Below are 27900 nucleotides of genomic sequence, written 5' to 3' on the forward strand. Positions count from 1 at the left end.
AGCCTCAGACAGTAACCAAGGCCATGTACAGCCCAGGAAGACTCAAAACGCACCTTGACTATGTTTATCTGTTCTCCCCTGCTCCCGGCGGGTGGCCAACGCATGCTCTGGAGCATGACGAGTGGGAACTCTTGTCACTTTCGTTCTAGCTACTGTGCCAACTGCTGCTTTTCTTATTCAGGCATTTGATCAATTTCTGCCCTGCCATAAGAGGTTTGGTGCTATGGGAACAGGGGGGAAATTTGCCCAGTGTGTGAGAGAAAGGGACAGATTGGGCATAACCCAGTGATGAGAAAAGATACGGCTCACCTAACGAGTAATATTCATAGACCTTGACAGCTCCCGGCTGAATGAGACCGACTTCAAAAAACTGGTGTACTTTAAACTGTAGGCACTCCTCCTCCAAATGTGACACCTAGGTGGGGAAAGCACAGATGAGCAACGCGTGGGTCTCTGGAAAGGAAGAAATGGAAGAGGAGAGAGAAAGGCTCAAAAGAGAGGAGGCAGAAGGAGACAGAGTAGTAGACTGGAGATCAGTTTCAGCAAGTGGTGTTAGATGGTGAAGCTCCCTTTAAAGACTATAGGAACTCTGCCCAGTTGATCCTCTGGGTGACTGTGCCACCAGTTATTCCACTCCCAGACTTTCTGGATCTTTGGGAACATCAGAGAGTGCAAGATGGGTGAAGCCGGAGTCTGAGTTTAACACAAGATCAGAAAACCCCCTGTAGCCTCTTACCTTGTCCAGGTAGATGATGAGGGTGTTTCTGTCCTCAGAAGACTTCCCATTTTCGTACTGGGCAATGTATCTGTCAACCCCTTTGGAAAGCTAAACACGGTGAAGGAAAAGCAAGAGGCATCACAGGAAGGCAGGGAACTAGGGTACGTCTACACTACAAAGGAAGATGGAAGCGAATGCTGTTGAATTAGCGGTTGACGGCTCATTCGAAGTGACAGGGGTGCACTGGTCGATGCCAGTAACCCTGCTTCCACAAGGAGTAGGGGAAGTAGAAGGGAGAACGTTCTCCCTTTGACTTCCTGCAGCAACAGTGCCAAAAGCCAAGTTAAGCTACTTCGACTTCAGCAACGCCATTAACGTCACTGAAGTGGCGTGGCTTACTTTGAATGTGTCCTGAAGTGTAGACATACCCTGAGAATCCAGAAGTGGCACCAGAATGAGTCCGCCCCACTGCTAGAGTGGGATTAGGGAACACAATGTGGACGTGATCATACTGCCCTCTAGTGGCAGTTCTGCCCTACCCTGCTTCAAGCTGAAAGAGTTCTTAGGTCCAGGGCAAGAGGGCAGGGCTGACAGTCCCAAGTACAGTCCAACGTTCCCACTAACCCTTTCCAGCCACATGCGGAATAAATTGTTCTATGTGCACCGAGGCAAGTGTGGATGTGCACCACCAGCAGAAACACGAGACCTAGCTGTGGGTGCTCTGCTCATTGACGAGGCGGCATCTGACTCTCTCCTGAGTGCCCACAGAAGCGCCCTGCTTAATGGGAACTTGGGTCCTCACTGAGCAGCAGGATTTCTTGATGCTTGGGGGCCCCGCCTGTAACCTCTTGGTGCAGCTTGCACAGCTCAGAGAGGGTATGTCTACACTACCCTCCAAGTTCGAACTAGGAGGGTAATGTAGGCATACCGCACTTGCAAATGAAGCCCGGGATTTGAATTTCCCGGGCTTCATTTGCATAAGCGGGGAGCCGCCATTTTTAAATCCCCGCTGCTTCAAACCCCGTGCAGCGCGGCTACACGGGGCTCGAACTAGGTAGTTCGGACTAGGATTCCTATTCCGAACTACCTAGTTCGAGCCCCGTGTAGCCACGCTACACGGGGTTCGAAGCAGCGGGGATTTAAAAATGGCGGCTCCCCGCTTATGCAAATGAAGCCCGGGAAATTCAAATCCTGGGCTTCATTTGCAAGTGCGGTATGCCTACATTACCCCGCTAGTTCGAACTAGCGGGGTAGTGTAGACATACCCCTCGTGAGGTGAGCCGGCTGCACGGGGAGCTTCCTCTACTATTGACTAGCTCGGGTTACCCCGACGTACCCTGTTCAGATCCTCCATGTCTGGTCTGAAGCCCGTAAGCATGGTGACATCAAGGATTGACATTGTGGCGTTAACTTCACCGAGGTACCTAGCAAGGAAAAGGAAATGCCCTTGCATGAGGACGCATCACTGAGAAACCCATTCTGAAATTGGTGCTCCTCTGCCCCCTGCAGCCTGCTGGGCCTGGATGCTTCCATGTAGTCATAGACCCTCAACAAACCCAGCTGAAACTGTGCCTTGGTTTCCCCACCTGTAAAAACCAGGATAATGATCCCATTCCCCTTTGTAAAGCACTTTGGGATCTACTCATGATAAGAGCTGGGGGATTGTAATAGTCAATAAGACTGATCATTACTCTGTAGAAACCCATTCCAGGTACCACAACATCCAGAGATTCTGAAGCTTGATTGCGATCAACTGCTCTGACTTCCTGTAGAATACAATCCGTACAGCAGGGGTGGGGAGTCTATGGCCAGGGGGCTGGATGCAGCCCCAGCCCCTGAGACTCGGGGCTCCCGCCCCCAGCATTGGGGAGCCCATGTTGGTGAGGGGTGGTATTTTTGCTTCTCACTTGTGTGCAGCCCCCGACTGATTTTTCTGTTGGTCAGCGTCCTCCGACCCAAAAAAGGTTCCCCACCCCCACTGTAGAACATCCCCAAAAGAACTCCAGCTGGGGCAATCGCATATCTCCCAGAACTCTCCCCTGCCCCAAATTTTGATTTAAAAATTCCCCGGGCTGCTGAACCCACCTCCCAACTTGGTCAGTTGCTCCAGAGATTAGTTACCCGGGATGTTAGAAATATTTACAGGTTGAAACTCTCTTAACTGGGATTCCCTGGCCAGCAACAATCATGGTCCAGCACGGCTTTTGCAGGATCAGAGAGTCCCGCTGGAGGACCAGCAGTAAGGATCCCTGCAGGGCTGGTGGAGCAGTGGGCTGCCCAGCGGATTCAGGAGGCTCAGAGTGTGGCTGCCTGGTAGGGTTAGGAGCCATGGTAGCTCAGCAGGGCAGGAGTCGAGGCACGTGACTGTCCTACAGGACTTGGAACCCCAGCGTGGCACACGTGGCTGCCTAGCAGGACCCAGAGCTCCAGGGTGGTACGTGTGGCTGCCCGGTGGGATCCGGAGTCCCAGCAGCGATGGCTGCCTAGTGGGGTTGGGAGGGAAGTGGGACCAGCAGGAAGTGGGGAGCTGGCTGGAAGGCCAGTGGGCCGGGCCGGGGAGAGGGAGGGGGCGATGGCAGGGTTCCAGCAATGACCTTCCCTGGTGTGGCAAAATCCCTCATCTGGGACCAGTCAAATTCCGAGGGCGCAGGACCAGGGAAGTCCAACCTGCACCTTATTTGCTGTCAGAATTCGTCTCGCTTCGACTTCAGCATTCTCACCTGACGCAGATTTTGATGTAAACTGAACGCAGGGCTCCCTCTGGCTTCCGAGCTAAAAATGTTGCAGAAGAAGAAAAATATTGGTGGGGGGTAAGTTTGTTTGGTAAAAGACACCAAAATGCAGCAACTCGGCACTTTCATCGAAGAGGTCCTAGAATGGGGGTGAAAGAAATCCCAAAGGAACCAACCACTCTCAGGGATCCCAGCACATGCGCTAAAAGGCAGCACTGCCGACTCTCATAGCAAGTCTTACGATTTTTGATGTTTCCTAAAGCCATGGCTCCTGGAAACAAAAGATCACACGAGAATCTCAGCTTTCACAGAGCACAAAAGTCCATTTCTAGACCTTGCGGTTGTGCAGAAGAGTTTTAAAGAACTGAAAGGTTCAGAAACCAGAAGGCAAAGCAGAAGCCAACATGTATTATTAAAAAAAAACAAAACAAAAAAAAAACCTCATGAAATTAAGCAGGTGTCATTGTTTTGAGGAGATACAACCAATGTTCCATCTGATTTTTTCCATCCAGGTGCAGAATGAATTTTGTTATGTGCACCCAGGCCTGTGCAGATGTGAACCACTCGTAGAAACACTTGCAGCTGGGTGGTATGTGAATCTCTCCTGGGTGGCTGTCCAAGCGCTCGGCTTACTGGGAACATTGGACATTGCTAACGGGTTTTGAGTGCTTGTGTTTGGCAATAGTGAAGTAGCCTCTCCCACAGAAACATGGTTTCTTGTTATCAGGAGATACACAGGCCAAAATCAGAAGCGGGGATCTCAACTCTCTGGAATTTTCAAAAGTTCAAAACGTGATCCAAAACTCTTGGCTGGCCCCGTTCTCTCCAACAGGCCAAGGCAAAATACTGGCTTTAAGGCCACATCTATGCTTACCACACCAGTGATCAATCTCCTGGCGTTCGATTTAGCAGGTCTAGTAAGGACCAGATAAATCAAACACTGAGAGGTCCCTGGTTGATGCTGCTCTTGTTTACACCCTGCTGTGGGGATGGCGCCAAGCTTGGCTTCAGGCACTTCAGTTCCAGCTACATTATTTACGTAGCTGGAGCCATAAGCCGACCTTCTGGATCTAGTGTAGACCTACCGTAAATCTCATTGGCATAGGCTACACCTATCCCATGGGCTGGTGGAATGATTCCTCAGGGGACACCTACTCGGGCCGGCTCCCCTCTAGCTAGTGTGAGCGTAAATAGTTGTGTAGCTGCAGTCACGTGGGCTGCTGCAGGGGCACGGTTTAGCTGTGCTGCATACAAACCTGCCCGAATCTGGAGGGTCCAAACTTAGCATCACTAAGCCACTCCTCCAGCTACCTCACTATTTATACTCACACTAGCGAGGTGAGTGCGTGGACCTAGCTTGTAGTGTGGACGTAGCCTGACACCTGGGCTGTGTCTAAACTACACCCCTCTGTCAGCAAAGGGATGTAGATTAGACACATCAAAAGTGCAAATGAAGCTGGGATTTAAATATCCCATGCTTCATTTGCATAATGGTGACTGCGTTTTTTTTCGTAATGGGGTTTTTTCAAAAAAACCCAGCAGTTTAGATGGGGATCTTTCGAAAATAATACCCTTTTTCAAAAGATCCTGTAAACCTCATTTTTTGAGGAGTATGGGATCATTTGGAAAAGGGTTTTATTTTTGATAGATCCCCATCTAAACTGCTGTATTTTTTTCGAAAAAGCCCTGTTTTGAAAAAAAGTGGCAGCCACCATTATGCAAATGAAGCATGGGATATTTAAATCCTGGCTTCATTTTCAATATCAACGTGCCTAATCTACATCCCTCTGCCAACAGAGCGGTGTAGTTTAGACACACCTCTGGATCTCAGTTGAAATCTCTAAGCCAGGGCTACTCAACTTTGGAAGCCCCACGGGCCACAGTGATACTCACTACACATGCCGAGGGCTGCAAGTGACATGTGGCTGCATGTACACGCAAACATAAATGCAAATATATGAAAATAGCTTCTTTCACACCGACGGGCATGAATACAAAGATTAAGGCAAGACTACACAACATGCAGTCCCCATTGAAGTGGATTCTGTTGATATAAATAAAATGCAATATTTACCTGATTACCACCCATATGATAGCACTTTTAATGAGCAATGACAGTCCAGGAATTTAACTACTAACACACATATCAACAGAAGACCATAATATTGATGACTTTTGTGTTTTAGCTCCCACCCACGGGCCACATGTTGAGTAGCACTTGTCTAGTGCTGTTCTAAGGCTACATCTATACTGCACATTGTTGCGCAAGAAGATATGCAAATGAGGTGTGGGGATGAATATTGCCACACCTCATTTGCATACCTAATGAGCTGCTATTTTTGCAGAAGGGGGTTTTGAACAGGAGCCGCTCTGCCGCTTATTTTCAGGAAAAGACAGCTCCTTCTTGCACAAAACTCCCTTCTGTAAAAATGGTGGCTTATTAGATATGCAAATGAGGTGCGGCGATATTTATCCCCACACCTCATTTGCATATCTTCTTGCACAACAATGCACAGTGTAGAAATAGCCTAAAGGCAATAACTCTAGTCTAGCTTAGTCATTCCACTTGCTGCCTTCTGTGGTCCTTGTCTTAACGGATTAATGTCTTAATCCTTGTGTAGAGGTCTGGGTGACGAGCACAAACCCAATGTAATCAGTCAGAAGGTAACATACCACCCTCGGCTTCGCTGACAGACACCTTCAGGTCAAACTTCTTGCACTGAGATGTATCCTCTGGTATCTTTGCGTTGTACACAGTCACTACCGTCAAGGTGCCTTGTCCGATGCCTCTCGCTCTCACAACAAAGTCTTTGTTCAGCCTCGTCTGAAAAGAACCTACAATCAGATCGGGCAGCGCTCGCATTTCAATGAAACAGGCCATACAGATAGAAATCTTTCAGGCTGTTCTCTATAGACCACACAGCTGTATTTCCGAAAAAAACTTTGCTTATGTCCACACTGCAATCGCGTTCTTTCTAAAGAAAATCGAAAAAACAGAGAGACTTTTCTGACATTGGTAAACCTCTTTCTACGAGGAAAAAGCCTTTTTCGGAAAGAGCTCTTTCAGAAAACGGTGTGTGTGGACGAGGAAGAGGGAGTTCTTTCACAAGAAAAAGGAAAAGGCCCAGGTACTCTGGTGGCCACTCTGCCCATAGTAATCACAGTTTACATGCAAGAGAGCATCATTCAGTCTGGACGCAACCTTTCGAAAAAGCAGATCGCTTCTTCGATTCGCTTCCACATTGTAGGTGCTCTCTTTTGGAAGAAGATTTTTTGGAAGATCTCTTCCGGAAAAGCTTCTTCCAAAAGAAGCCTGCAGTCTAGACATAGCGCCAGAGCAGGGGCCAGAGTGACCTAGACAAATTGGAGGGTAGGGCCAAAGGAAATCTGATGTGGTTCAACGAGGACAAGTGCAGAGTCCTGCCCTTGGGATGGAAGAATCCCAAGCATGGTAACAGGCTGGCTAAGCCGCAGAAAAAAGAGAGCAGGAAGACGAGTGGCTGTGGCCGTGTCGGCGCCCAGGAAGCAGCCCCAAGGGGTCTACTGGGATCACCCCAATAGGGTGTTTTATGCTCAGCTCAGCTCATAAAAATAGGGTGTTTTATGCCGTGCTTATTCCCTGATAGTCACTAGATAGACCCACCTAGGTCCGGCTTTGCCCATCAAGATGAGATGGGCAGAGAAAGGCCAGGGAAATGGGATCCAGATCAAAGTTAAGATCGGGTTCGAGGACAACTACCCACTGGGTGGCCTCCTTCATCTCAGTGGGCCATAGGGTTGGTGTAATCAGGACGGTCTCCTCGGCTAGGATGGTTCTACTCATGACACCTGCGCCCCTAGAACGCGTGGGAGGTGCTGACTGAACCGGGGCAGCGCTGTGATTGGCTGCAGAGGTTGCGCCCGGCTTTCCCAGTCAGTGTTGCGGGCCATCAGCATGCACCTCAGTGTTCGGTGAGTGTCACGTGAGTCACACTGGCAGGGAAAAAACCCTGCGTGTGGGCAGCAGTGAACAAAACATCTCGTAGGCCAGACCCAAAGGGCCCTCAGGCTACAGTTTGCCCGGCGCTGTTCCAGTGCGCGGTCAGGAAGGGGCACCCAGTCGGATGGATGGCAGCAGGAGAAACCAGTACCTCCGTCGATCTGGTCACCATCGCGTTCTCGTGCTCAATCCTGTAAGTGATAGATTTAGTGCGGCCAGGCAGAAGAATAGACACGTCCAAATTCAGCTCTTTGCGCAGGGGGGCGTCGACCTGGTACTGCGCGAGAGCCTGGAACACCATGATGATTGCCTAGAAGACCAGGGAAAAGAGAAGAGAGTCTCGCCACCTTGTCCTCTTACCACAAACCAAGAGCCTGAAGCCCCCTTGATTCTGAATTACAGCACTGGCCCATGAATGAGACTGGAACCCAACCCTGACGGTTTAATGGAAGAGACCTCAGGAACTCATTGAGTGCCCCTGCCCAAAGCAGGACCAACCCCAATTCAATTCCCAGCCCAAGCTGGGACTTAAAAACCTAGGGAACCCATCCCAGTGCTCCCCCACCCTCCCAGGGAAATAGTTTTCCCTAATATCGAACCTGGACCTTCCCTACTGTAACTTGAGCCCACTGCTCCTTGTCCTGCCATCGGCCACCCCTGAGAACAGCCTCTCTCCATCCTCTTTGGAACCCTCCTCCAGGGAGTTGAAGGCTGCTCTCAAATCCCCCCTCACTCGTCTCTTCTGCAGACTAAACCAGCCCAAACCCCTCAGTCTCTCCTCATAGGTCATGTGCTCCAGACTCCTAATCATTTTGGTTGTCCTCTATTGGATCCTCTCCAATGTGTCCACATCCTTTCTGTAATGGGGGACCCAGAACTGGATGCAAAACTCTAGATGTGACCCCACCAGAGCCGAATAAAGGGAATAGTCACTAGCTGGCAATGCTCCTCCTACTGCAATCTAATATTCCATTCGCCTTCTTGGCTGCAAGGGCCCATTGCTGACTCATATCCAGCTTCTCATCCATTATAATCCCCAGGTCTTTTTCTGACAAACTGCAGCTTAGCCAGTCAGTCCCCAGCCTGTAGCTGTGTTTGGGATTCTTCCGTCTCAAGGGCAGGACTCTACACTTGTCCTTGTTGAACCTCCTCAGATTTCTTTTGGCCCAGTCCTCCAATTTGTCTGGGTCACTCTGGACTCTATCCCTGCCCTCCAGTGTAGCTACCCCTCTCCTAGCTTAGGGTTTTCTGCAAACTTGCTGAGGGTGCTACCCATTCCCTCCTCCAACATTTTCATCAATGGCCTGAACAAAACCTTCCTTAGAACCGGAACTAAATTGAACGGGAACTGAAACTACAACAACAGTCCTGTGGCACCTTAAAGATTTATCTGGGCATAAGCTCCTGCAGGCAAAAACCCTCTTCATCAGATACCTGCCAGCTTTCTCCCAGGCCTAGCCTGGGAGCAGGAGGGCCACGCAAGCTGTCTACCAGATTCTCCTTGGGGCCACACCTTCTGGTTTACCTAGTTCGAACTAGCGGAGCGCTAGTGTAGTGACTATTTACCTAATTCGAACTAACTTTGTAGTGTAGACATACCCTTATAGTTTTAGCCTTCACAGCCTCCTGTGGCAAGGAGTTCCACAGGTTGACTATTTGCTTTGTGAAGAAGAACTTTCGCTTATTAGTCTGAAGCCTGCTACCCATTCATTTCATTTGGTGTCCTCTAGTCCTTCTATTATGGGAACTAATGAAGAACATTTCTTTATGCACCCTCACCACACCACTCATGATTTTATAGACTTCTATCATACCCCTTCTTTTCTAAGCTGAGAAGTCCCAGTCTCTTTAGCCTCTCTTCATATGGGACCTGTTCCAAACCCCTCATCATTTTAGTTGCCCTTTTCTGAACCCTTTCCAAGGCCTTTTGAGGTGAGGAGACCACATCTGCACACAGTACTGAAGATATGGCGTACCATAGTTTTATACTTCCCCTCCTCCTTCTTCCCCTGGCTTTCCCCTTCCAGCGCCCTCCTCCCAGGTTTCTCCCTCCCCTCTCCAAACCTCTCTCTTCCCCTCTCCCACCTCCTTTTCCCAGTCTCCCCAGAGGTTAATCTCCCCCTCCCCCCAGTTTTGTTAAATAAAGAGAGTTTCTATTTTTGACCACACGTGTCCTTTATTTTGTACATCAGGAAGGGGGGCTAGGGAGGGGTAACTGGAAGGAGGTGAGGGAGGAATGGGGTACGAGCCCCCAGTGGGGAGGACTGGGGTGGCTCTGCGGGCTCCTCGGGGTGGAAGCTCTCCTGCAGGGTCTCCTGGATCCTGACACCCCCCCGATTGACTCCCCCGGATGGCAGCCTGTGGCAAGTGCAGCTGGGCTGATGGCCGAGTGCTGTGATGTGCCTAATGCGGGCTCTCAGGGCACTCCAAGACAGGACTGCTTTGCTGTCCCTCATCGAGGTGGACAAGCAAGTGGGGAACCCTGAGAACTGTCTGTCCGGGGTGGGGGTCAGGTCCCTTTAAGCACAGCCCTCGGCTAGCCTGAGGCAGCAGCTCCACACTCTAAGTCCTAACCTGATGCCCTGCCAGCACCTGTTTTGGCCAGCCTTAACTTCAGTTCAGGGTCCACTCAATGTGAACATGCTAGTTCGAATTAGCAAAACGCTAATTCGAATTAGTTTTTAGGTCTAGATGCACTAGTTCAAATTAGCTTATTTTGAATTAACTAATTTGAACTAAGTTAGTTCGAATTAGTGCTGTAGTGTAGACATACCCTAACTAATTGAACTACTTAGAACTATTTACTGTACTAAGAGTACGGGAACCATTAATGCTCCAATGACTGTCACGGGCAGTAAGAAGGAACTGAGGTGAGGGAGCGCCGGCAGGGGTACTTATGACCCGCCATGGCAGCGCCACTCCAGGGAAAACACTCTGGAAGACGCGGTGCACACACCTAATTCGAATGGACATGAGCAACCACTCAAAGGAGAAATTCATGTTGCCTGTCTACACTGGCCTCTTCTGGAAGAGCTTTTGTACAAGAAGGCTTCTTCCTGATAGGGAGTGTCAGAGTTCTCGCGCAAGAAGCCCTGATTTTCTACAGTACAACGTCAGTCTACTTGCGCAAGAATGTGTGGCCAGTGTAGACAGGCGGCATGTTTTTGCGCAAGAGCGGCCATTTTTGCGCAAGAACGTGCCAGTGTAGATACAGCCTTGGGGTGTTGGACTTTGCTCATGGTTTGGGCTATGAACTCTGTTTGTGGTATTTTCCCAAGTTAATGCCATGTGACTTCTCTCTGTGTTTCATTAAATGTTTCTTTTTAACCCTCTCGGCATTTACACTCTGTGCTTGCGAGTGGGGAAGCATTGCCTCTCAGAGGCGCCCAGGGGTGTGTGAATTTCCCAGGTTAGGGGCTTGAGCCGGTTCTGTGTGAGATGGACCCCTCGATAGAGAACCCGGCCCTGGTTGCCGCCGGGCCTACCCAGCAGAAGGGTTACACTAACTATGAGTCAACAGTGTGACACTGCTGCAAGAAAAGCAAACATGATTCTGGGAGGCATTAACAAGAGTGTTGTGAGCAAGACACGAGAAGTCAGTCTTTCACTCTGCTCTGTACTGATTAGGCCTCACTTGGAGTATTGTGTCCAGTTCTGGGCACCACATTTCAAGAAAGATGTGGAGAAATTGGAGTAGATCCGGAGGAAGAGCCACAAGAATGATTCAAGGTCTAGAGAACATGAGCGACGAGGGAAGACTGAAAGAATTGGGCTTGTTGAGTTTGGAAAGGAGAAGACCGGGAGGGGACACGATAGCAGTTTTCATGTATCTAAACGGGGGTCCCAAGGACGAAAGGTGACTCATGGGCTGTAAATAACACCAGGGGAAATGTGCTCTGGGACAGGCAGGGGTCTACCACTGAGTGAGTGAGTGGGAGAGCGGGCGTATGAGAATGCTAAAGAATGAGAAAAATGTCAATAACCCAGATCCAGTCCTCTTGGCATTTACAAACATTTCCTATTTCTGCAGCTTGCCCCCTCCCCGGTTCTGCTCCCTCTCCTCCCTGCAGCGACCTCTTCGCCAGACAGGTTCAGCCAAATCGGCAAAGCCAGAAACACAAAGCAGGGACAGAGGGATTCAGGGCGCTGGACTCACCCATGTTCCTTGGAAACCCCTCAACACCCAGCTCCACAACAACAGAATCCGGGGCCTCCCTGCGCCATAGCGATCCCCTCCGCCAGCTACAGCTGCCACGCGCCCGGGGCCAGCACCGTGCATGTGCCGCACACTCAGGGCAGGGCTGGCCCAGATCGTTCAGTGGGTGCACATAAATGCCCCGGCAGGTGCCATGGCACCCGCAGGAACTGCATTGGGGACCACTCCCTAATTCACTATTTTTCCCTTCCTTCCCCCACATCTCCTATTTATTTTGGAACTGGACTTTTAATACGCCAGTCATCTGAAGAAGTGGGTTGTACCCACAAAAACTCATGATACCTTCTACATGTTTTGTTAGTCTTTAAGGTGCTGCTGGACTATTCGTTGTTTTTTAAGTTTTTCTAGATGACTTATTGATGGCTCATTCTGTCCTGTATTTTTATAATTCTATGATTAATAGGTCTCAGAGCTCTGCTTTAAGCCAAACTGGAGTGGTTGCAGGGAAGTTCTACCACCTGTGTTTTACATGAGGTCAGAACTGATGCTTCTTTTGGACACTGGAAACTCTGAATTGATAGGACATTATCACAATCTGCAGCCCCATGGTTCACCAGACTCTTGATTTACCTATGCTGAAGTTCGCTGTCTGGTGAACCATATTTGGCCTACGGGCCAACTGTCACCCACCCTGGGTTTTCATGCCCACCTCCTGGACTAACACACAACTGTTCCCTACAAGTGTATTCTCCATCTCAAGGGATTGAGTGATGAGGTTTCCAGTCCTTCAATTGAGAGACCTTCCCTCAAAACATACTGTTACGTCAGACATCTGAACAGATTCACCAGCGATCATACTCACTTGAGTAGATCCGTACCCCCCTTCATAGAATTTCTGCTCCGCCAGCCATCTGACGAGGGGACCAGCTTCTTCATACTTCTTCATGTGCAGCAAGGCCAGCAGAGCGTATGAGGTGGCCTCGATGCTGAAAGTGTGGGCGTTCGTGTCTTCCCAGCGATTTCTCTCTAAATGCCATCAAAGAAACAGAAACAGAGTGACACGTACTCGGACCCTCCGAGCAGCTCCAAATGGAAAGGGCCGCCTCCGGGGCCGTGCCCACGGAGAACACGGGGTGTGTGACAAACCCACGGCGATGCATATATCCCTCACAAAATAGCACAGTGTGAGAGAAAGGACAACTGGTCTTGTGGTGAAGACAGTGGCTTGGCACCCAGGTTGGGGCTCTGTTCCCAGCTCTGTAATAGGCTATATTGGGAGATAAGATACCCCCCCACCCCGCCTGTGCTTTATGAAATGGACTTATGGACACAAATATGCATAACTCAAAGATGCTTTAGACAAATTGCCTCATGTGACCTATCAATCTTAGCCTGCTGGGTCTGGATATTTTGGTGACTGGATCATTCTTGTGTGTGGCATTAGACATATGGGGTATGGAATGGCTTATGTGCAAAGGAAAGCCATCAAGGGTGTTTCCAATGCTGGGAATGTCTCAGTGTCTGGCCAATCCTATGTAAACAGCCCCTTGTGTCCTTTAAGTCTGAGCAGTGGTGGGTCCTAGGAAGTCATGTGACCTCCCTAATTGGTGGGGACTGGCCAGGTAACTTCCCATGTAAAAGTGGATTAATGGGAAGCTTAGGAGTGTCTTTGTCTTTGGCTGGCGTGGCACAAGAGGATAACTAATGACCCCAGGGAAAAGGAGACTGCCCTGGTTTTGAAGGCGTGGCTGGAACAATAAGAGTTTTAGGATGAGTGTGTAACACGTTTGCACTGAGGTTTTAGTGTTAGAATTCTGTTATTTTTAGTTTGTAATCCACTCTGCTCGGCCTGTCTTCACTTGCAACCACTTAAATCCTACGGCTTGTACGTAATAAAATCACTTGTACTTACTATCAAGCCCAGTGTAAATAATTGTGACCTGGAGGAGCCATCAGTGTGTACATTCCCCCTTTGCTCTCAGGTTGAATCTGAGAAACCTCTTGTCAGACAGTAATGGACTGGAGGAGTGCTGATCAGCACCGAGTGACTAAGCGGTTAAACTCGGGTAGCGAGCAAGAGTGTTGGCCAGGGCACCAGAAGAACCGAGGGGCATGTGGTGCTGAAATCTGAATCATATAAAATTCTCTGCCTGCTTTCTTCGTGGGGCTCTCTTGCAGGCCCTCACCTTCTGCACTCAGAGTGCCGGAGTGGGGAACAACCCTGACAGAGACGGACAAATCGTAATGTGAAAGTAGGTGTCTTGTAGGTTGAGGGACAACATCCCGTTTTCTTTCTCTAATGACAGGATTATCGTTGCCAGTGTTACCACAGTAAAATGATGTTTCTTTAGATATCTGGCCAGTCTGCGCAGATCCAAGATGGGTCTCCATCCTCCTGCCCTCTTGGGTGTTATAAAGTATCGGGAATAAAACCCCTTTCTCCTGTGCGGAGCTGGCATTGGTTCTATTGCTCCCATGGCGAGGACCTTGTCTATCTCCTGTGGTAGGAGAATCTCATCGGAAGGGTCCCAGAAGAGAGACAGGGAAGGGGGCTGTGTTGGTGGAAAGGAGATGAACAGGGTGGAATATCCTTTGGAGGTTATCTCCAGAACCCACTTGTTGGACGTTATGAGTGTTCAGGATCAATGGGAGGGAAGCAGACTGTGACAAGACTGGTCGTGTTGAGAAATCGATGTGGTACCCTCGACCAACCTGTCCACATGCCTGTCTGATGGTTGGTGGGTTGGGCGCGGCAGATCAGACCGAGACACTCTCCTCTTTCGTGGTCTTTGCCTATGCCTCAGATCGCAACCTCTCTGCTGTGAGGTGTATGTAGAGGTTCTGGACCGAGAGGTGTAGAACCAATTTAGCTTTCCGTTGGGCCGTGGGACATACCCTCCCCAGGTTTTCAGCATTGCTATTGAATCTTTTAGAATGTGGAGGGATGCATCTGTTGATGAAGAGAATAACTTTTGTCCCTCAGGGGGCAAATCCTTAACAGCAGTTCTCCTTCACAGACAGTCGCTTCTCATTCTGTATGTCAGAAACTGATTGTTCCTTCCTAAGTGGAGCACTTTGCATTTGTCCTCGTTGAATTCCATCCTGTTAACCTCAGACCATGTCTTCAGTTTTTCCAGACCATTTTGAAGCACTTGCAACCCTGCCCAGCTTGGAAACTTATGCAAACTTTATAAGTGTACTCTTTATGCCACTATCTAAATCATTCATGAAAATACTGAACAGAGCCAGACCCCTGAATGATCCCTGCTGAAACCCACTTGTTATGCCCCTCCAGTATGATTGTGAACTGTTGATAACTACTCTCTGGGAATGGTTATCCAACCAGTTATGCACCCACCTATTAGTTCCACGTAGGCTGTGTTCTCAGTTTTTTAGTGAGAAGATCGTGTGAGGCGGTGTCAAAAAGCCTTAGTAAAGTCAAGATATATTACCTCTACCACTGGCCCCATCCACAAGATTGGTCAAAGAAAGCCATCCAGTTGGAGTGACACAATTTATTTTTGACAAATCCATGCTCCCTGTGACCTGTTGCCTTATTATCTTGACATGTATGCACATTGATTCCTTAATCATTTAAAATCACCTAGAAAAGTTAGATGCCTGCAAGTCACCAGGGCCTGATGAAATGCAATCTAGAATATTCAAGGAGCTGATAGAGGAGGTATCTTTGCCTCTAGCTGTCATCTTTGGAAAATCATGGGAGACAGGAGAGATTCCAGAAGTCTGGAAAAGGGCAAATATAGTGCCCATCTATAAAAAGGGAAACAAGAACAACCCAGGAAACTAAAGACCAGTTAGATTAACTTCTGTGCCAGGGAAGATAATGGAGCAAGTAATTAAGGAACTCATCTGTAAACGCTTGGAAGGTGGCAAGGTGGTAGGGAACAGCCAGCATGGATTTGTAAGGAACAAATCATGTCAAACCAATCTGATAGCTTTCTTTGATAGGATAATGAATCTTATGGATAAGGGAGAAGCGGTAGATGCGGTATACCTAGACTTTAGTAAGGCGTTTGATACGGTCTTGCATGATATTCTTATCAATAAACTAGGCAAATACAATTTAGATGGGGCTACTATAAGGTGGGTTCATAACTGGCTGGATAACCGTACTAAGAGAGTAGTTATTAATGGTTCACAATCCTGCTGGAAAGGTATAACTAGTGGGGTTCCGCAGGGGTCTGTTATGGGACCGGCTCTGTTCAATATCTTCATCAACGATTTAGATATTGGCATAGAAAGTACGCTTATTAAATTTGCAGATGATACCAAGCTAGGAGGGGTTGCGACTGGTCTGGAGGATAGGGTCATAATTCAAAATGATCTGGAAAAATTGGAGAAATGGTTCGAGGTAAACAGGATGAAGTTTAATAAAGACAAATGCAAAGTGCTCTACTTAGGAAGGAACAATCAGTTTCACACATACAGAATGGGAAGCGACTGTCTAGGAAAGAGTATGCCAGAAAGGGATCTAGGGGTTATAGTGGACCACAAGCTGAATATGAGTCAGTAGTGTGATGTTGGTGCAAAAAAGCAAACATGATTCTGGGATGCTGTCAGGGGGTACGCCCCTATCAGGGGTTTTGGCCCCCTCCTGCCAGGCCTACCCAGTACCCAAAGTACCGACGTAGAAGTCCAGGCCCTTCTCTCAGGGCATATACGGTAGCCCAAAATCCCAAAAGTCTCGGCCCTGCTCTCAGGGCATATACGGTATTCCGGCCTAGTTCTGGGGAAAAGCCTCTTCAGGCCTAAGGGACTCCCCAGGCGCTGCGAGGGGTGGTAGGGGGACCCGGGCCCTCTCTCTCCACCGGGTCCTGGCCCAGGGCCCTGTGGGCAGGGACTCTAGGTCCTGCCAGCTTGGTGGGGAATCCAGCCGCTACTCACCAAGCTGGATTAGGAACCCTTTGCCCTGGGCCGCTTCCTACCACCCTAGCACCCCCCTTTCGTAGCCTGTCCGTCTGTGCGGCGGTCCTTACCGGGGCTGGAGTTGGCAGGATAGGGGCGCCCGTTACTCCGCAGGGTTGGGGCCGGCTTCCCTCCCGGGGTCCCACGCCCGCCTTCAGTTGAGTCCGAGATGCCACAGGAACACTGGGTTTGCAGGCTGGCTCCTCCCGACCTCTGGCTGCTCTCCCCTCTGCTGGGTCACTGCCTGCTTTATATACTGGCCCGGCTGGGAGCATGCCCAGCAGGGCCGTAAGGGCAGGGCCCTTTCAGCCAGCTGGGCCTGGGCTACTCTCCGCCCTTTAGTGTGGGGCATGTTCGCCCATCACAGATGCATTAACAGGAGTGTTGCAAGCAAGACACGAGAAGTCATTCTTCCACTCTATTCTGTGCTGGTGAGGCCTCAGTTGGAGTATTGTGTCCAGTTCTGGGCACCACATTTCAAGAAAGATGTGGAGAAACTGGAGAGGGTCCAGAGAAGAGCAATGAGAATGATTCCCTATGAGGGAAGGCTGAAAGAATTGGATTTGCTTAGTTTAGAAAAGAGAAGACTGAGGGGGGACATGAGAGCAGTTTTCAGGTATCTAAAAGGGTGTCATAAGGAGGAGGGAGAAAACTTGTTCATCTTGGCCTCTGAGGATAGAACAAGAAGCAATGGGCTTAAACTGCAGCAAGGGAGGTTTAGGTTGGACATTAGGAAAAAGTTCCTAACTGTCAGGGTGGTCAAACACTGGAATAAATTGCCCAGGGAGGTTGTGGAATCCCCATCTCTGGAGATATTTAAGAGGAGGTTGCATAAATGTCTATCTGGGATGGTCTAGACAGTATCTGATCCTGCCAAGAGGGCAGGGGACTGGACTCGATGACCTCTCGAGGTCCCTTCCAGTCCTAGTGTGCTGTGATTCTATCTTTCCTGGTCAGGAATTTAAGTTAACTGGTCACAGCCAGTGAGAGCTAGGGGGGCAGTTCCTGCAGACAGGGGCAGCGCACGGAGCTACCCGGGTTCCCTGCCTTGGGGCTAAAAGCACATGCGAGCTACTTCTGGGAGCAGCATGGGGCCAAGACAGGTAGAGAACCCAACGCTCTACTCCTGCCTGCAGCCCCAACACCGACATCTTTCCCCCTCCCACAGCCCCAAGCCTGACCTTCCCACCCCCTTCTGCAGCTCTGAGCCCGAACTCCTCCCCTCTCCTGTGGCCCAGAGCCCGACCTCCTCATGCCCTCCGGCAGTTCCGAGCCGGACCTTCCCCCCCCCCGCAGCTCTGAGCCCAACCTCCCCCCTCCCTGCAGCCCCAAGCCCACTTCCCCACCTGCTCCTGTAGCAGCTGAGCCTGACTTCCCCACCCCCTCCTGGAGCCCAACTCCCTTTCCCAGGCTCAGCCCAGAGCCCCCTCCTCTCTCCAAACCCCTCAGCTCCACCCTGGTGAAAGTGAGTGAGGGTGGGGGGAGCAAGTGATGGAGGGAGAGGGAATAGAGAGACATGGGGAGGGGCTTCAGAGACGAGGCGGGGCCCTAGGGAAGGAGTGGAACAGGGATGGGGCAAGGATTTTTGGATTTGCGTGATCATGCAGTTGGGTTGGAGCTCACTGTAGTGCACATTAGACTCCTAACACCTATCTGCACTGCAGCCTTAAAACCCAGCAGACCAACTAAACCATACTCACTGTTCATCAAAACCCCAGCAACCTCTCAGCGGCTGTAGTGCTCCCTACGTGGTTGGCGGACGTGGCCACGCTCCCTCCCAACTTGGCCACATCTTTCTGGTACTGAGACCCCTCCAGAAACCTACCTCTTGAAGTGCTCATCAGCACTTCCTCACTGTCCACTTTCCCCACCAGGGCTAAGGCGTAGGATGCGATAGCCACCGTGTAAGGTCTTGTGAGAGATGAATACTTTCTGGCTAGGTATTCCCCAGCTTTCGTAATGGAACTATTTAGACTCTGGGTGGTAAAAAGGAAAAAAATTAAAAGGAAAAAGGGAAAAAGAGAGAAAAAAAAGGAAAGAAAGAAAGAAAGAAAGAAAGAAAGAAAGAAAGAAAGAAAGAAAGAAAGAAAGAAAGAAACAAAAAGCACACCAAGAAACCCAACTCACAGATCAGGCTGAAATTCTCTTACACATATTTTACATGATATTATTAAAAACAACCGCTACCAATTAATGTAATTTGTAGCATGTGTGAATGTCATCCTGGTGACACGTACCAGACAGAGGAGTCCGGAAATGCACTTTGTCTGTGTCTCCTCAGAACAAGTGCTACTGAAGAGCAAAGTTTGGCCCATCTGCTTTATCTGCTCTCTGTGCACAATCTCCTACTGCTGTGTGTTCCCTTTGACCTAGAGGGGTCCCACTAGAAGGCAGAGAGGGGAACACTCCCCTATGGTCCACTTGGGCTCATGGCTTCTTTGGTGAAAGTGCAAACATGGTGAGGGGTGGGGGTGGGAAGACGGAGGGAGCCATGGAGGTGGGATTAGGGACCTAGAGGTTTCTCTTAGGAACTGTACAGACCCATCCTCCCTCCACAATTCACTTCCCAGAGAAGAACTAAACTCTCTAATAACATTTTTCCATTGCTGCAGGTCTGAATTTTGAGAGGCTCAACATAAGAACGTAAGAACGGCCAAGTCTTTTCAGTTGTGATGGTACTTGGTCCTGCTGAGAAGGCAGGGGACTAGATTCAATGACCTTTCAAGGTCCTTTCCAGTTCTAGGAGATAGGCAATCTCCATTTATTTTATTTTTTTTAAGCCAATCCCTCTTAATCCACTTGCTGATTTTACCACTTCTGGAAAAGGAGACCACTTTGGGCTCGCTGGATGGGCGGATTCATAGAATCATAGAACCATAGAGTTGGAAGAGACCTCAGAAGGTTATCAAGTCCAGTCCCCTGCTCAAGGCAGATCCAATCCTAACGAAATCAACCCAAACAGAGCTTTGTCTAGCAGAGACTTAAAAACCTCTAAGGATGGAGACTCCACTATTTTCCTAGGTGACCCCATTCCAGTGCTTCACCACCCTCCTAGTGAAATAGCTTTTCCTAATATCCAACCTAGACCTCTTCCACCGTAACTTGAGACCATTGCTCCTTGTTCTGCTGTCCGTCACTACTGCAAACGGCCTCTTTGGAACCTCCCTTCAAGAAGCTGAAGGCTTCTATCAAATCCCCCCTCACTCTTCTCTTTTGCAGACTAAATAGACCCAAATCCCTTGGCCTCTCCTCATAGGTCATGTGCTCCAGACCCCTAATCATTTTGGTCACCCTCTGCTGGATCTTCTCTAATGCATCCACATCCACATGTAATTAGGGGCCCAGAACTGGACTCAATACTCCAGATGTGACATCACCAGAGCTGAATAAAGGGGAATAATGACATCTCCAGATCTGCTGGCAATGCTCCTCTTAATGTACTCTAATATGCCATTAGCCTTCTTGGCTACAAGGGCCCACTGTTGACTCACATCCACCTTTTCATCCACTGTCATCCCCAGGTCCTTTTCTGCAGAACTGCTCCTTAGCCAGTTGGTGCCCAGCCTGTAACAATGCTTGGGATTCTTCTGTCCCTAGTGCAGGACTCTGCACTTGTCCGTGTTGAACCTCATCAGATTTCTTGTGACCCAATCCTCCAATTTGTCTAAGTCATTCTGGACCTTGTTCTGCCCTCCAGTGTATCTACCTCTCCCCCTAGCTTATGTCATCTGCAAACTTGCTGAGGGTGCAATCCATCCCCTCATCCAGGTCATTAATAAAGATGTTGAACAAAGCTGGTCCTAGAACTGAACCTTAGGGCATTCTGCTAGAAACCGACCACCAACCTGACATCGAGCCGTTGATCACTACCCACTGGGCCCGACCTTCCAGCCAGCTTTCTATCCATCTTACTGTCCATTTATCCAATCCATATTCCCTTAATTTGCTGGCAAGAATATTGTGGGAGATCGTATCAAAAGCCTTGCTAAAGTCAAGGTATATCACATCCACTGACTTTCCCTTGTCCAGAGAGCCAGTTAACTGATCAGAGAAGCTAATCATATTGATCAGGCATGACTTGCCCTTTGTGAATCCATGCTGACTATTCCTGATCACTTTCCCCTCTTCCAAGTGCCTCAAAATGGATTCCTTAAGGATCCCCTCCATGATTTTTCCAGGGACAGAGGTAAGACTGACCATCCTATAGTTCCCTGGATCGTCCTTCTTCCCTTTTTTAAAGATGGGCACAACATTTGCCTTTTTTTAATCATCCGGGATCTCTCCCAATCTCCACGACTTTTCAAAGGCTCCTCAATGGCCCAAAGGCTCCTCAATGATATTTGCCAACTCTCTCAGTATCCTGGGATGCATTAAATCTGGACCCATGGCTTTAGGTACATTTAGCTTTTCTAAATAGTTCCTAACCTGTTCTTTACCCACCAAGGGCTGTTCATCTTTGTCCCATATTGCATCACTTAGCGCATTAGTCTGGGAGCCCACCTTGTCCGTGAAGACAGGGGCAAAGAAAGCATTGAGTACTTCAGCTTTCCCCACATCATCTGTCACTACGTTACCTCCTCATCCAGTAGGGGCCTCACACCCTCCCTGATCACCTTCTTCTTGCTAACATGCCTGTAGAAACCTTTCTTGTTCCCCTTCACATCCCTTGTGAGTCACAATTTCAATTGCGCTTTCACCTTCCTGATAACTCCCTGAAGTCTCAAAATATACATTTATATCCCTCCTTACCCATCTGTCCAAGTTTTGTGCTTAAGTTCACCAAAGATTTCCCCAGTAAGCCAATCCGGTCTCCTACCATATTTGTTTCTCTTGCTGCGCATCGGGATGGTTTCTTTCTGTGCCTTCAATAAGGCTTCTTTAAAATACTGCCAGCTCTCCTGGACTCCTTGCCCCTTCATGTTAGCATCCCAGGGGGTTCTGCCCATCAGGTGTCTGAGGGAGTCAAAATCTGCTTTTCTGAAGTCCAAGGTGTGTATTTTACTTTCCTTCCTTTGGTCAGGATCCTGAAATCTACCATCACGTGATCACTGCTTCCCAGGTTGTCACCAACCTCTACCTCCCCTATTAGTTCACCCCTGTTTGTGAGCAGCAGTCTGAAATTCCTCTCTTTTACTGGCAACAAGGGGGAAAAAAAAATCAAAGGAGCAGAAGGATGGTGTTGTGAGGGCATTGGGTGGGCCATCTGGGTTCTAGCCACATCCTACATGATTCACGCCCCCCAGTTGATGCTCTATGCCTCCGTCCCCCATCGTTAAATGGGGGTTACTAAGCTCCCTTTGCTCCGTCCTGTTTCTTTAGGCGGTGAGATCTCTGAGGCAGGGATCTGTGGTCTGTTGGTTTTACACTAGAAATCTCACTTCCTGGAGGACTGAGATTGCGGAAGGGCCTGGAATCTGGCTCCCCCAGCACAGTTTGAAGCCTCGGCGGAGGGAAGAGGAAATCTGGCGACACGCAGATCGTTCTCTTAGGCCCCGTCCTTTGCCTCCCGCACTCCCGCACCAGAAAAGACGAATAATGTGACTCAGGGAAGACACACGACGGATGGACTCACCGTCACATGGGCGTTACAAATGTCTTTGGACTCCAGCAATGCCACAAGAACGAACGCCGTGAGCGAGGCCTCAGGCTCAGCGCCCTGGTAACCTCCCTACGAGGGAAACAAAGCTTTGGTGGCATTATCGATCGGCCTCTCTCTTCTCCCGAGTCTGTGGGTGGGATTTAGCCCTGCACTTTAATAACCTGGCCAGCACAGTGTCTGGGCACCCATTCTGGCAATACGACTGCAAGGTTCAGCACGAGATACCCTAAATGGCCCTGCAGAAAATGCACCGTCCCAGTGCGCTGGCACCCAAAATCAACCATCTATCAACTTAGCCCTGCACAAACAGGATCTGTCCATTCCCAGACACATCCTCTGTTTATTTCTCTACTAGAAGATTTACTGAGTGTCAATCGGGTCCTTCAGAGCAGGGCTGTGGAGGTTTGGAGGGTGCAGGAGTCAGGGTTGGGGGTGAGGAGGGGTCAGGGCAGGGGATGGTGGTGCAGGACTCAGGGCAGAGTCCCCCAGGGTCAGCCCGGGACAGTAGGGGCCATGCAGCCCACCCACCACTTGTCCCTGAGGCAGGCGGTGGTGGCAGCGGATGTTCTGACAGCCAGTGGCTGCTCCCCGGGGCTTGGGCACTTGCTGCCCCCTGTGGTCATGCTGAGTATAACCGCCCCTGCGGTCACATCCCCCCTTCCATTTGATGGGAACCAATCACATTCCAGGCCCATCCCATTCTCCCAGCACAACCCAACCTTGACTTGCTTTATGTGACGACACGAGGAAGCTGCCTGCTAAATTTGGCGGTCCCCGCTCTTACTGTTTAGGAGGAGTTTTTGAACGAACGGACTCACAGCTGGACGGACGGACCCACAGACAAACGGTCTCAAATATACAGTAGATCTGCTTCCTGCATCCGGCGTAACCCAGCTTGCCGAAATGCAGACAGCCCCACGAGCTCTAGCTTTCTGCGCAGCAGCGTGAACTGTTATGTCTCCGTTGAATCAGGAGCTGGCTCAGAAATGCCTGAGGTGCTACGAATGGAATCTATGCTTACGCCGAGGGACGCTCTGTCCTTTCTAGCAGAGGCTGGCCCCCAGGGAGGTTTTTGAAGGGTTTGCTAGCGCCACGGCTGACAGACCGAGGGCTTTCACTAGAGACAGATCAGGTGCCCCACAGAGTCAGAGCAAACCCTGAAATGTTTCCTCAGCTTTCACTCATGTCTGCTTCAGATACAATTTCCACAAAGCTTGTGCCTGGGTAAGGACTCTGAGAAAGGGCAAAGACTTTAGGACCTGGCCTCACCAGACTTAGGAAGGAAACGGCTAGTGTGACAGGGTCAGAGCAGAAGGCTATTAAAACGCAGTGGAGGGGAGCTATCTAACCCTCAGACTGAGAAGAATCCTGCCTCCAGAGGAGCAGGGAAGGGCTGGTTTAGAGCCCCAGGGGCAGTGGAACTCCTAGGGCTAATTGACCAGGCCTGTGAGTCAGGCCAGCCTAGGCCAATTAGGACACCTGGGGGTAATTAAGAAAACTAGGTCAGACTGGCTATAAAAGAAGCTGGCCTGCAGTGGCAGGGTGCGTGTAGCTGAGAGGACGGAGGAGGGCGTAGCTGGGAGTAGGAGGGAAGGAGCTCACAGCCAGGAGGACGAACTGAGAGATGGAAGGGGCTGGGGAAGTAGCTCGGGGTCTTGTCTTATAGCAGGTGTCGGGGATTCGCACAGGCAGCTCTCTCAGGGTATGTCTACACTACAGCGCTAATTCGAACTAAGCTAATTCAAACTAACGCATCCAGACTAAAAAACTAGTTCAAATTAGCGTTTTGCTAATTTGAACTAGCATGTCCACATTAAGTGGACCCTGAACCGGGGTTAAGGATGGCCGGAAGCAGTGCCGGCAGGGCATCAGATGAGGACTTAGAGCGTGGAGCTGCTGCCTCAGGCTAGCCGAGGGCTGTGCTTAAAGGGACCCGACCCCCACCCCGGACAGACGGTTCTCAGGGGTGCCCCGCTTGCAAAGCAGTCCTGGCTTGTCTTATAGCAGGTGTCGGGGATTCACACAGGCAGCTCTCTCAGGGCCCTGGGCTGGACCCCAGAGTAGAGGGTGGGCCTGAGCTCCCCTAACACTCACCTCCCCATTTCCACATGGGGAAAAGGACTGTGGAGTTTAATCTCCATTTTAACATACGCCAGCCAATAGAGTTGCCAGATGGTTTAACAAAATATACTGACCCCCCCTCCCAAAAAAACAGGAAAAAATTCTGTTGAGGAAAAAAAAAGTGTGGGGGGGAGAGACCAAAGTTGGTAAGCACAAGTTGCACCACTCCCTCCAGTTTGGGACCACACACTAACCCCCAATGCACCCACCCCTCTCCCTGAGGGAGGCATCCCCAGCGCTGGGAGCGCCCCACCCCAATCAAATCCCCCCTCCCCTGCAGAGCCAGCCACCAGAGTACGGCTGGGTGAGTGAATCTGACTTTTAAAGAGGCTGCTCCTACTGCCCGACCTGGCTGCCTCGGCTCACAGTGGGCAGAGGGAGGCATCACGTGGCCAGCTCCCGGGTCTCTGCTGGTCACGTGGGCCAGAGCAGCATGCGCTCCGCTCCCACCCCAGCCCGGCAGCCGGCAACTGCCCCCTTCCGTCCCAGGGAAACAGGAAATACCAAACATTGCACATGTCCGGTATTTTCTGTGGTTGTTTTTTACTGGACGGAGCCCACAAATACCTGGGTGAATACCAGACACCTGGCAACCGTACCAGCCAAGGATGAAAAGAAACAGCAAATGAAATCCCTGGGCATGGTGACTAAAACTGGGCTGCTGTGAGCCTCTGAGGTGAGCAAAATCCGCCGGGAAGCGCAGGGCCCACCACGTTTTCATAGGAGCTGTGTCCCACTGAGCAGAATGGAAGGGAGCCAAGTCTGCGGCGTGATGGCATCAGAGTTTCACCTTACCATCATACTTTTCGCCATCACGGGGGCATCTTCCTGGAAGATCCCATCAGGTTTCTGCTTTTCTAGGATCAGCCACTTCACAGCCCCGCAGATCACTTGATAATCTATACCCACGAGCTTGTAGGCCAGGGAAAAGACCTTCACAACATACGCCGTCAGCCTGAGGGATCAAGATACAGAATCACAAGGTTACTCCTGAAATTCTCCTCCACCCAGATGTGTGAGCCAAACGATCCCAGTCGTTGGCTCAAAGCAGGATATGTGGAAACTTCATCAGTACCGGGTATTGGGGCAGGTTTTGCAGGGCTCACTCTAGTAAATTATCTGCAGTAACTTGATGACCGCTCCCTCAAATAAGCAGGCTAGGGAGGAAGAAGTGACCTTAGGGTATGTCTACACTACCCCCCTAGTTAGAACTAGGGGGGTAATGTATGCATACCGAACTTGTTAATGAAGCCCGGGATTTGAATTTCCCGGGCTTCATTAGCATAAAGCCGGCGCCGCCATTTTTAAAAGCCGGCTAGTGCGAACCCCGTGCCGCGCGGCTACACGCGGCACGGACTAGATAGTTCTCGAGGCGTACAGATAGTTCGGATTAGAAGCCTAATCCGAACTATCTAGTCCATGCCGCGTGTAGCCGCGCGGCATGGGGTTCGCACTAGCCGGCTTTTAAAAATGGCGGCGCCGGCTTTATGCTAATGAAGCCCGGGAAATTCAAATCCCGGGCTTCATTAGCAAGTTCGGGATGCATACATTACCCCCCTAGTTCGAACTAGGGGGGTAGTGTAGACATACCCTTTGAGACTACTCAATGCTTAGAAGTCCTTGGGGTGTTTGGAGCTTGGGGTCAGAAGTCCTTGGGGTCCTTGGGGTGTCTAGGCTATGTCTACACTTTGAGGAAGAAGCAATGCAAATGAAGTGCTCATTAGCTTTTTCTCATGCTTCATTTGCATAATCTCTTCTGATCTGTTTTGTGTAAGAGGTTTTTGCGCAAAAAAAGTGTAGACAGGTCTGTTTTGCACAAAAAATCCCAACCCTTTTGCACACGATCATGTATACCACGCAAGCCCTGACCAAGCCTCACTGTGGGTATGTCTACACTACAACACTAATTCGAACTAACTTAATTCGAACTAGTTAATTCGAACTAAACTAATTCGAACTAGTGCATCTAGACCTAAAAACTAATTTGAATTAGCATTTTGCTAATTCGAACTAGCATGTCCACATTGAGTGGACCCTGAACCTAAGTTAAGGATAGCCGGAACCAGTGCCGGCAGGGCATCAGGTTAGGACTTAGAGCGTGGAGCTGCTGTCTCAGGCTAGCAGAGGGCTGTGCTTAAAGGGACCCGACCCTGACCCCGACCCTGGACAGATAATTCTCAGGGTTCCCCACTTGCATGTCTAACTCAATAAGGGACAGCAAAACAGTCCTGACTTGGAGTGCCCTGAGTACCTTTACTCAGCACATCACAGCACTCGGCCATCAGCCTGGCTGCACTTGCCGCAGGCTGCCATGCAGGGGAGTCAATCGGGGGGCTGTCAGGATCCAGGAGGCCCTGCAGGAGAGCTTCCACCCTGAGGAGCCCGCAGAGTCACCCCAGTCCTCCCCATCGGGGGCTCGTGCCCCATTCCTCCCTCTCTTCCTTCCACTTACCCTTCCCTAGCCCCCCTTCCTGAGGTAAAAAATAAAGGACACGTGTGCTCAAAAATAGAAACTCTCTTTACTTGACAAAACTGGGGGGGGGGGGGAAATTAACCTCTGGGGAGACTGGGAAAAGGAGGTGGGAGAGGGGAAGAGAGAGGGTGGAAGAGGGGAGGGGGAAACCTGAGAGGAGGGAGCTGGAAGGGGGAAGCCAGGGGAAGAAGGAAGAGAGCAAGCATATAACTATGGTACACCATATCTTCAGTACTGTGTACAGATGTGGTCTCTTCACTTCAAAAAAGATATTTTGGCCTTGGAAAGGGTTCAGAAAAGGGCACCTACAATGATTAGGGGTTTGGAACAGGTCCCATATGAAGAGAGGCTAAAGAGACTGGGACTTTTCAGCTTAGAAAAGAGAGACTGAAGGGGAATATGACAGGTTTATAAAAGCATGAGTGGTGTGGAGAGGGTGAATAAAGAAAAGTTCTTCATTAGTTCCCACAATAGAAGGACTAGAGGACACCAAATGAAATGAATGGGTAGCAGGCTTCAAACTAATAAGCGAAAGTTCTTCTTCACAAAGCAAAGAGTCAACCTGTGGAACTCCTTGCCACAGGAGGCTGTGAAGGCTAGAACTAGAACAGAGTTTAAAGAGAAGTTAGATAAATTCATGGAGGTTGGGTCCATGGAGTGCTATTAGCCAGGGGGTAGGAACAGTGTCCCTGGCCTCTGTTTGTGGAAGGCTGGAGATGGATGGCATGAGACAAATCGCTTGGTCATTGTCTTTGGTCCATCCCCTCCGGGGTAGCTGGTGTTGGCCGCTGTCGGCAGACGGGCTACTGGGCTAGATGGACCTTTGGTCTGACCCAGTACGGCCGGTCTTATGTTCTAAGCTCAGGGCTCAGGGTCGGGGGTCTCACTGGACCAACTTGATTTTCATGCAAACCTGCTCCTGGGTTCGCATGTGGCCTTTGGGGGCCAGGCTGGCAGCTATCCTGCCCTAGAAGGCCGCTTTCCTGTGCCTAGTGCGGAGGTCGTAAATGTTGGAGGCCTCCCCCAAAACCTCGATGAGGTCCACGATCTCCGCACTAGACCAGGCGGGCGCCCGCCTCTTGCGGCCCCGGGCAGGCTCCTGGGAGCTGCCAGCCTGGTCCTGGGAAGAGCGGGAAGGTTGGGTGGCAGCGGGTGGCTGGCTCATGCTGTGCCAGGTGCAGGGTCTGCTGGCTGGG

General features: G+C 50.2%; 1 protein-coding gene across 3 annotated transcripts in view; it reads right to left on the reverse strand.

Annotated features, from left to right (window-relative positions):
- LOC102456878 (complement C3) overlaps positions 1 to 27900 on the reverse strand; it is a 93876-nt gene that overhangs the window by 9804 nt on the left and 56172 nt on the right. For 2 of the 3 annotated variants that reach the window (XM_075902307.2, XM_075902306.2), the window contains 10 exons: positions 25027 to 25186; positions 22084 to 22179; positions 18337 to 18487; positions 12448 to 12611; positions 7581 to 7739; positions 6124 to 6274; positions 3439 to 3490; positions 2055 to 2142; positions 737 to 826; positions 310 to 415 (listed from right to left, as the gene is read on the reverse strand). In XM_075902307.2, coding sequence (XP_075758422.2) covers positions 310 to 415; positions 737 to 826; positions 2055 to 2142; positions 3439 to 3490; positions 6124 to 6274; positions 7581 to 7739; positions 12448 to 12611; positions 18337 to 18487; positions 22084 to 22179; positions 25027 to 25186 — 1217 coding nt within the window. Of the gene's footprint in view, positions 1 to 309; positions 416 to 736; positions 827 to 2054; positions 2143 to 3438; positions 3491 to 6123; positions 6275 to 7580; positions 7740 to 12447; positions 12612 to 18332; positions 18488 to 22083; positions 22180 to 25026; positions 25187 to 27900 lie in introns of all 3 variants that reach the window. The other variant, XM_089774859.1, reaches the window with a different exon arrangement.

The sequence above is a fragment of the Pelodiscus sinensis genome, chromosome 31 (genome assembly GCF_052426305.1).
Source record: "Pelodiscus sinensis isolate ZL-2025 chromosome 31, ASM5242630v1, whole genome shotgun sequence".
In the NCBI taxonomy this organism is placed as follows: Eukaryota; Metazoa; Chordata; order Testudines; family Trionychidae; genus Pelodiscus; species Pelodiscus sinensis.